The sequence below is a fragment of the Anolis sagrei genome, chromosome 12 (genome assembly GCF_037176765.1).
Source record: "Anolis sagrei isolate rAnoSag1 chromosome 12, rAnoSag1.mat, whole genome shotgun sequence".
NCBI classification, from domain to species: Eukaryota; Metazoa; Chordata; class Lepidosauria; order Squamata; family Dactyloidae; genus Anolis; species Anolis sagrei.
In genome coordinates, this window is record NC_090032.1 from 10685623 (window position 1) to 10696097 (window position 10475).

At 47.2% G+C, this 10475-nt stretch overlaps 1 protein-coding gene across 1 annotated transcript in view; it reads right to left on the reverse strand.

The window, feature by feature from the left end:
• Positions 1–7503: 7503 nt before the first annotated feature.
• Positions 7504–10475, reverse strand: part of CDC42EP2 (CDC42 effector protein 2) — a 29439-nt gene continuing 26467 nt past the window's right edge. Inside the window, exon 2 of the mRNA XM_067472422.1 lies at positions 7504–8914. Coding sequence (XP_067328523.1) covers positions 7850–8569 — 720 coding nt within the window. The 5' untranslated portion in view covers positions 8570–8914 and the 3' untranslated portion in view covers positions 7504–7849. The remainder of the gene's footprint in view (positions 8915–10475) is intronic.

Consider the following 10475-nt stretch of genomic DNA (forward strand, 5'->3'; position numbering starts at 1 on the left):
AGCCGTTCAGCAGTGGAACTCTCTGCCCCGGAGTGTGGTGGAGGCTCCTTCTTTGGAAGCTTTGAAACAGAGGCTGGATGGCCATCTGTCAGGGGTGATTTGAATGCAATATTGCTGCTTCTTGGCAACATGGGGTTGGACTGGATGGCCCATGAGGTCTCTTCCAACTCTTTGATTCTATGATTCTATGAAGACGGCTGAGCCCATACCTTGGGAAGTCAGACTTGGCCACGGTGCTCCACGTTAGCTCTCATTACATCCAGGATAGACTACTGCAATGCACTCTACGTGGGGTTGCCTTTGAAGACTGCTCGGAAGCTTCAAATAGTCCAACGAGAGGCAGCCAGGTTAATAACTGGGGTGGCATACAGGGAGCATAAAACTCCGACGTTATACCAGCTCCACTGGCTGTTAGTTTGCTACTCGGCACAATTCAAAGTGCTGGCTTTGGTCTAGGAAGCCCTAAATAGCCTTGGCCCAATTTACCTATCCAAATGCATCTCCCCCTATGAACCATCATGGAGATTAAGATCATAGAATCATAGAATCCTAGAATCAAAGAGTTGGAAGAGACCTCATGGGCCATCCAGTCCAACCCCATTCTGCCAAGAAGCAGGAATATTGCATTCAAATCACCCCTGACAGATGGCCATCCAGCCTCTGCTTAAAAGCCTCCAAAGAAGGAGCCTCCACCACACTCCGGGGCAGAGAGTTCCACTGCTGAACGGCTCTCACAGTCAGGAAGTTCTTCCTCATGTTCAGATGGATCCTCCGGGGAGGCCCTGCTCTCCCTCTCGCCATTGTCACAGGCACGATTGGTGGGGACAAGAGACAGGGCCTTCTCGGTGATTGCCCCCAGCCTATGGAACTCCCTTCCTGGTGAGATCAGGCCGGCCCCCTCCCTCCTGTTCTTCAGAAGGATGGTAAAAGCTTGGCTGTGGGAACAAGCTTTCGGGATAGGGCAATAAAGCAGCAATAGGAAAGATTTGATACAGATGACCAAGACGGTTTTAAATGGTGTATTTTGATATTGAGATAAATGTTTTTAATGTTTATGTATGCATATATGAATTCTTGTCCTGGCATTGAATGTTTGCCGTATATATGCAGTGCCTGAGTCCCCTTCGGGGTGAGAAGGGCAGAATATAAAAGTTTTAAATAAAGAAAAAATAAATCAATCAAGAAAACAGAGATGACCCAGCCAGGGACCCAATGCAGCATGGCTCATTCCAGAATGTTGCCGCACATTTGTTTGACCGGACAATGGAAGCCACATACCGTAGGGACGCAATGCACAATGAAAAGGATTTAAAAGCCTTTGGGAGCTAGAAACTGATACTGAAAAATTAAAGAGTACATTACTAACCTGGCTAGGAAACAGTCAATGCAAAAAGGAGTCTTAGGAGATCACAACGAGCCGAGAGAGGGATTGGATGTTTTGGAATGGAGGGCTCTTGGAGTCCCTTCTGACTTTATGATTCTACATTATGGGCCATGAGATTTATTTATTTACTAGCTGTAACCACCACGTGTTGCTGTGGCCAGCCTTCCCTCCCTCTTTCTCTCCTTTCTTTCTTTCCTTCCTTCCCTCTTTTTTCCCTTCTTCATTCTTCCTTCTCTGTTTCTTTTCTTCCTTCCTTTGCTCTTTGGTTCCATCCTTCCTTGTCTCTTTTCTTCCTTCCCCCTGTCTTTCTCTTTTTCATTCCTTCTCTTCCTTCCCTCTTTCACTTTTTTCCTTCTTTCCTTCTCTACCTTTCTTTCCTTCCTTCCCTTTTTCTCTCTTTTGTTCCTCTTCTCCTTCCTTTTCTCTTTCACTTTTTTATTTCCTTCTCTCCTTCCTTCCTTCTCTACCTTTCCTTCCTTCCTTCTCTCCCTCTCTCTCTTTCGTGCCTTCTCTCCATCCTTCCCTCTTTTACTTTTTTATTTCCTTCTTTCTTTCCTTCCTTCTCTACCTACCTTCCTTCCTTCCCTCTTTTGTTCCTTCTCTCCTTCCTTTCCTCTTTCACTTCATTATCTCCTTCTCTCCTTCCTTTCCTTTCACTTTTTTTCTCCTTTCTCCCTTCTCTACCTTTCCTTCCTTCTCTCCCTCTTCTCTCTTTTGTTCCTTCTCTCGTTCCTTTCCTTTCACTTTTTTATTTCCTTATCTCCTTCCTTCCTTCTCTACCTTTCCTTCCCTCCCTCTTTCTCTTTCATTCCTTCTCTCCTTCCTTCCCTCTTTTACTTTTTCTCTCTCTCCTTCCTTCCTTCTCTATCTTTCTTTCTTTCTTTCCTTCTCTTTTCTTTCTCTCCTTTCGTTCCTTCTCTCCTACTTTTCCTTTCACTTTTTTATTTCCTTCTCTCCTTCCTTCCTTCTCTACCTTTCTTTCCTTCCCTCCCTCCCTCCCTCTTTCTCTTTCGTTCCTGCTCTCTTTCAAAGCCATCTTCTATGTGCCGAGTCAGGTTCAGCACTTGCGATGTGCAGCTTTTGCCTTTTCTGAAGCCAGCTTGCTGTGGGATCAGACAGGGGTCTATATTTTCCATGATTCTATGCAAAATAAGTCTCTCCAGAACTTTGTAGAGGTGGCACAACAGGGAGTTTGGTCTGTAGCTTTTTGGGTCATTACGGTCTTGCCTGGCTTCAAGATGGCGATGACTCTTGCTTTCCTCCAGATTTTGGGGATCTGACAGGATGCAGTGCAGATATTTGGTGCAGATATTTGGTGATACAGATATTTGGTGATGTACTGCTTTTAATATGATTTATGTCCAAAGTGTGGTTTTACTATTGTAGTTGTAAGACATTGAACCTTTGCCATTATCTATGTGTAAACCGCTTTGAGTCCCCCGAGGGGTGAGAAAAGCGGGATATAAATACTGTAAATAAATATATAAATACTGTAAATAAACTGTGCAAATGCTCCCCTGCTCACCGCCAAAACCTGGGGTTCCAGGCTCAGTGATGAATCCAGGATCACACCCAGGTTGCGGACCTGACTCTTCAGGAGTGTTACCCCATCCAACACAGGCTCTGTTCGGCAGAGGGATGGAGATGGAAGGCAAGGGGAAAATGTGGTGGCTTACATGGCTCTATGACTGTTGAGTGTTTTCCCCATCCTGGCCTTTGACCTGTGGGGTCCTGCAAGGTTCCATTCTGCCCCCCATGCTTTTTAATATCTATATGAAACAGCTGGGAGAGGTCATCCGGAGTTTTGGAGTTCGGTGCCATCTATATGCGGATGACGCCCAACTCTACTACTCCTTTCCACCTAATTCCAAGGAAGCCCCTCGGGTGCTGGACGAGTGCCTGACCGCTGTGACGGTCTGGATGAGGATGGATAAGCTGAGGATCAATCCCGACAAGACAGAGGTCCTCCAAGTCAATCGTAGGCCGGATCGAGGTATAAGGTGGCAACCTCTGCTTGATGGGGTCGCACTCCCCCTGAAGTCACAGGTCCGCAGCTTGGGTGTCCGCTGGGACTCAGCGATGACGCTTGAAGCTCAGGCATCAGCGATGGCTGGGAGGGCCTTCACACAATTGAAGCTCATGCGCCAGCTGCGAAGTCGGATTTGGCCACCGTGGTCCACACCTTAGTTACCTCTAGACTGGACTACTGCAATGCGCTCTACGTGGGGCTACCCTTGAAGACGGCCCGGAAATTCCAATTGGTCCAATGGGTGGCAGCCAGATTATTAACTGGTGCAAATTACAGAGACTAGTCAACCCTCCTGTTTTTCACTAGCTGGACATGGAAAGGGATACATGAAATAATAAATAAGATACTGGACTTGAAAATAGAAATGAAAGCCGAATACTATCTCCTAGGAATACTAGACTTTGAACTCGAGAAAAATAAAGATAAGCTATTTTTCCACATGATGACGACGGCAGCGAGAATTATACTGGCAAGGAAATGGAAGAATAAAGAACTACCAACAATAGAGGAATGGATAATTAAGCTTTTAGACATAATAAACATGAACTCTCTAACATGGTACCTAGAAAACAAACAGATGACAGGCATGGCCAGGGCAGATTGCTCTCCAATCAAAAAATACTTCAAGATCAACTAGATTCAGACAAACGAGAACTATGGGGGCCCCTCAGCGGTGACCAGGGGAGCATTTGCACAGCTCAGGCTCGTGCGCCAGCTGCACCCGTACCTTGGGAAGTCTGACTTGGCCACGGTAGTACACGCTCTGGTCACATCCCGCCTTGACTACTGCAATGCTCTCTACGTGGGGCTGCCCTTGAAGACAACCCGGAAGCTTCAGCTAGTCCAGCGCGCAGCAGCCATGTTACTAACAGGAACGGGACGCAGGGAGCATACAACGCCCTTGCTGTACCAGCTCCACTGGCTGCCAATTTGCTATCGGGCCCAATTCAAGGTGCTGGTGTTGGCCTACAAAGCCCTAAACAGTTCCGGCCCAAAATACCTGTCTGACCGCATCTCGGCCTATGAGCCCACGAGGACTTTGAGATCATCCGGGGAGGCCCTTCTCTCGATCCCGCCTGCCTCACAGGCACGCCTGGCGGGGACTAGAGATAGGGCCTTCTCGGTGGTGGCCCCCCGGCTGTGGAACACCCTCCCTGTGGACATCAGACTGGCGCCCTCCCTTATGTCATTCCGCAAGAGACTAAAGACGTGGTTGTTTGAGAAGGCGTTTGCGTAAGTGCTGCAACAATTGGCAATGACGACTGGAACGGAACATGGATAACGAGACTTGGATTGTGATTCAATGATGAGACGTTGCGAATGATTTAGTGTAACTGTATTATTGATAGTGTCGCGTTTACTGTTGATGTGATATTGCTTATGTTGTAAATTGTACCTGGTTTTATATGTTGTACACCGCCGTGAGTCGCCCTAGGGCTGAGAACAGCGGTCTACAAGTGCAGTAAATAAATAAATAAATAAATAAATAAGGATTAAGAAATAATAACACTATGTTTTTGGGGGGGGGCAAAATGATCAAGTAAGATCAATAACTCCTCCCAGACCCATTCCCCAACCTCACATTTCCCCCCACCCTCCACTTTTCCTCGCTCCTCGCACTCCCCACCCTCCCCAAACTCTTTCCCTTCCCTAACCCCCAATACCTGGTTTTATGTATAATTAAACCCAAGTTTAAGTTTCTTGTGACTTGAAAAACCTTGAATAAAAATTAATTAAAAAAAAAAAAAAAGGAGGTCCACTGGCTGCCGTTTATTTTCTGGGCCCAATTCAAGGTGCAGGTCTTGACCTACAAAGCTTTAAACGGTTTGGGACCCACTTACCTGCGCGACCGTATTTATTTATTTATTTATTTATTTAATACGCTTGTATACCGCCGATATCTCAGCCTAAAGCGGCGACTCATCGCGGTTTACAACAACAATAAAACGACAATATTCCAGTTAAAATATAAAACACAACATATATATTTCACAGTATTGGGCCACCAATACAGACCAATGCATCTCTTAGTTTAGCCATGATCCTGATTCGTTGTCGGTAATTGCCGGTCCTAGGTCGAGAATTCCTTGCATCGGGTTAATCGAAAGCTTGCTCGAACATCCAAGTTTTCAGTTTTTTACGAAATACCATCAGTGAAGAGGCTGTTCTTATCTCTATAGGGAGGGCATTCCAAAGCCGAGGGGCCACCACAGAAAAGGCCCTATCTCTCGTTCCCGCCAACCGCACCTGTGAAGCAGGCGGGATTGAGAGAAGGGCCTCTCCTGAAGATCTTAGGGTCCTGGTGGGCTGATAGGTCGAGATACGTTCGGATAGATATGTTGGGCCAGAACCGTTTAGGGCTTTAAAGGCCAAAGCCAGCACTTTGAATTGGGTCCGGTAGCTAATCGGCAGCCAGTGGAGCTGGTACAGCAGAGGAGTTGTATGCTCCCTGCGCCCTGCTCCTGTTAGTACCATGGCTGCCGCCCGTTGGACTAGTTGGAGCTTCCGGGCCGTCTTCAAAGGCAACCCCACGTAGAGAGCGTTGCAGTAGTCGAGGCGGGATGTAACCAGAGCGTGGACTACCGTGGCCAAGTCAGACTTCCCAAGGTACGGTCGCAGTTGGCGCACGAGTCTTAACTGTGCGAATGCTCCCCTGGTCACCGCCGAAACCTGGGGATCCAGGCTCAGCGATGAATCCAGGATCACACCCAAACTGCGAACCTGTGTCTTCAGGGGGAGTGCGACCCCGTCTAACACAGGCTGTAACCCTATACCCTGTTCGGCCCTGCGACTAACCAGGAGGACCTCTGTCTTGTCTGGATTCAGTTTCAATTTGTTCGCCCCCATCCAGACCGTCACAGCGGCCAAGCACCGGTTCAGGACTTCGACAGCCACCTTAGTAGCAGGTGGGAAGGAGTGACAGAGTTGGACATCATCTGCGTACAGATGACACCGCACCCTGAAACTCCGGATGATCTCGCCCAACGGCTTCATGTAGATGTTAAACAACATGGGGGACAGTATTGAACCCTGAGGAACCCCACAAGACAAAGGCTGTGGGGTTGAACAGGAGTCCCCCAGTAACACCATCTGAGACCGACCCTCGAGGAATGACCGGAGCCACTGCAAAGCAGTACCTCCGAGTCCCATTCCCGCGAGGCGTCCCAGAAGGATACCGTGGTCGACGGTATCGAAGGCCATCTACGAACCCACACGATCTCTTCGATCTTCTGGAGAGGCTCTTCTCTCACCCCTGCCCGCATCGCAAGTGCGACTTGAGGGGACAAGAGAGAGAGCCTTGTCTGTGGTGGCCCCCCAGCCCTGGAACTCACTCCCCAGAGATATTACGCAAGCCCCCACACTGACAATCTTCAGGAGGAATCTGAAAACCTGGTTATTCCAATGTGCCTTCAGTGAGTGAATGTAAGATACTCCCTGACCAAACTTTGCACAAATGTCCTTGGATGGCCATCTGTTGGGAGGGCTTGAATGGAGTCTTCCTGCCTGACATGAATAGAGGGTTCTGTATTCTGAGCCTGGGTTATCATCTGCTCTGAGCTTGATTGCTTTTGCCTCCGCAAAGTTTCCTTTCTCCCGAATCCATCCCATCGGCGGTAGATTAGTCGGATCTGGAGAGGTATGTTAAGGCCTGCGGGGATGAGGGCTTTTCCTCCAGCTCCTGAACAGAGAGCCTTCTCCCGTGGGAGCCTGCTGACCATGCACAGGCACTCCTTCCCTCCCCCCTCCCTCCCTGAGGCTTAAGCTGGATGTCTTTCTGAGGGGGGAGGGAGGGGAAGTGTTTTTGGGGGGTTTTGTGAGTGGAGAACATAGCTTGCTTGAGATAGTGTCTAGTGTCCAAATTTGGTGTCAATTCCCCCAGTGGCTTTTGAGTTCTGATGGTATCACAAACGAACATTACATTTTTATTTATATAGATTGTGTGTTTTATTTATATAGATTGTGTGCATTGATGGGCGTGGCCTCATGTAAACCGCACCGAGTCTTCCTGGGGGAGATGGAGCAGGGTATAAATAAAGTTTTATTTATTTATTTATATTTATCCTTTTGAACAACACTCAAAACAATACGATTCTTAGTGGCAAGTAAGTGGCACCCCACCAATGTTCATGAATTTATTGCTTCGTTTCGAATACAGGTAAACACAGTAGCGTTGGGGAAGATATTGTTAATGGCTTGCAACTGGATAAGGACATACCCAAATTTCAAAGTTTTTTTTTTCTTGGCACGTTGGATGGAGAGGTAGTTTGTAAAACTACGAAAGTGTCGGTGGGGAGAAAGTACACGGTTAGTGAAGCGGCACCCAAGACCTCATACATGTTCACACACACCAGTCCTGCTCGCAGCAGCACACGCCGTTATGTACAAAACACTTTGTCCGGAAAGTCCCGAGTTTCTTTCACCGGGCATCCGCCACATCACGTCAGAAGTTGTTGCCGGTCGGAATCCCGTAACGGAGCGGCCACCTCCTCGGTTTGATGTTTGTCCATCACCTGGAGGACGTCGTCCAGAATCGAGGGCCCCAAATCCACGTGGAGGGAGAGGAGTGACCCAGCGTGAGACAGGATGACGGCCTCATCTTTGTCCCCTTCTTCGGTGAAGCCGTTCAAAGGAGCTACACACTTGCCGTTAGCCACAGCCGGCGGCTCCGGAGTCCGAGTGCCGTTGGTTGGGTTCGGCTCAGGGTCCAGTATTTGTGGGGCCACCGGAGTCTTGTCATCGAGATGGAGGCGGGGAGGTTTTGGCGGAGCTTGAGCAGAAGGCAAGGTCAAGGCTTGCAGCCCACCGATGACCGGGAGAGAGATGGCATTCTTCAGGAGCGGCGAGGGGATCTCCAACGACTGTGGGTCGTAACCGGAGATGGTGGAGGTGCGGGAGAACTCAAAGGGCACCACGTAATGTCCGCCTCCGTCTTCACTCAGATTGCTCTCAGACCGCGGCAGGAGGTGGAACTTCCCTTGGAGGAAGGAAATGTCCCCAAACATGTCGTTCTCCCCACCGCTCCCGATGTGGATCGTGTGCCGGAAGTCCCCCAGCGGCGGGCTGATCATGTCCGAAGAGAGGATGTCGCGGAGTTTCTCCTTCTTCCCCCGGCGGCTTCCCCGTTTCAGGTAAATAGGCACTTTGGCGGTGGACATCTTGGCGGCAGTAAAGGAGGCAATGAAGAAGAAAAGAGATGCTATTCAGCGCTGGCCTGACCCATCCGAAAGAAGACCATAAAGAAGATAATCCTGAAGCAAGGCTATGTTGACATCACGTTGGGAGGAATTTCCCGGATGTTTCGGATGTCTTCGGTGTCAATATCGTAGCCTGCAGCAGCAATGTCGTGTTGCTCATTCACTGATATGGAGGCAAGGCCCAAAAGAGAGTCATGTTGAAATTCTACAAGATCGGTTCAATCTTCTCTGTGCCGTCCACATAGAGAGATCCGATGCCACCTCCAAACCAATATTTCCACCTTTTTTATAGGGAATCTGGAAATTCTGAAAGAAAGATGGGGAGAAAAATTATACTATGCTAATAATATAATATAATATAATATAATATAATATAATATAATATAATAATATATTATATTATATTATATTATATTATATTATATTATATTATATTATAATATAATATAATATATATATATATAAATAAAAATGTAATGTTAGTTTGTGGGATTAATAGAACTCAAAAACCACTGGACGAATTGACACCAAATTTGGCCACAAGACACATAACAACCCAATGTATATAATATAATATAATATAATATAATATAATATAATATAATATAATATAATAATAATCTATATAAATAAAAATGTAATGCTAGTTTGTGGGATTAACAGAACTCAAAAACCATTGGACGAATTGACACCAAATTTGGCCACAAGACACCTAACAACCCAATGTATGTCCTTCACTCAAAACGTCAGGTACCCAAGCTCATTGACTTAAATCAAAAAAATCACTTTTGATTTGGGGGAGTTGTAGTTCACCTACATCCAGGGAGCACTGTGAACCCAAACACTGATGGATCTGGACCAAACTAGGCACACAGATATGATATGCTGAAATTTGATTACTGGAGGGGTTTGGAGGGAACGGACCTTGCTTTCTGGGAGTTGTAGTTCACCCACATCCAGGGAGCACTGTGAATCCAAACACTAATGGATCTGGACCAAACTAGACACACAGACCTGACATGCTGAAATTTGCTTACTGTAGGGCAGTGTTTCTCAACCTGGGGGTCGGGACCCCTGGGGGGGTCGCAAGGGGGTTTCGGAGGGGTCACCAAAGACCATCAGAAAACACAGTATATTCTGTTAGTTATGAGGGTTCTGCGTGGGAAGTTTGGCTGAATTGTATTATTGATGGGCTTCAGAATGCTCTGTGATTGTAGGTGAACTATAAATTCCAGCAACCACAACTCCCAAATGTAAAGATCTATTTTTCCCCAACTCCACCAGTGTTCACATTTGGGCATATTGAGTATTTGTGCCAATTTTGGTCCAGATCCATCATTGTTTGAGTTCACAGTCCTCTCTGGATGTAGGTGAACTACAGCTCCCAAACTCAAGGTCAATGCCTACCAAACCCTTCCAGTATTTTCTGTTGGTCATGGGAGTTCTGTGTGCCAAGTCTGCATCATTGGTGGAGTTCAGAATGCTCTTTGATTGTAGGAGAATTATAAATCCCAGCAACTACATCTCCCAAATGACAAAACCAACCCCCTGCAACCCCACCTGTATTCAAATTTGGGCGTATTGGGTATTTGTGCCAAATGATTCATAACATTAGCAAAATGGCAGTTATAAAATAATGTTGTGGTTGGGGGTCACCACAACATGAGGAACTTCATTAAGGGGTCGCAACATTAGGAACCCCTGCTGTAGGGGTTTGGGGGGAACTGGCCTTCCTTTCTGGGAGTAGTAGTTCACCCACATCCAGGGAGCACTGTGAATCCAAACACTGATGGATCTGGACCAAAGTAGGCACACAGACCTGATATGCCGAAATTTGATTACTGGAGGGGTTTGGAAGGAACTGAAC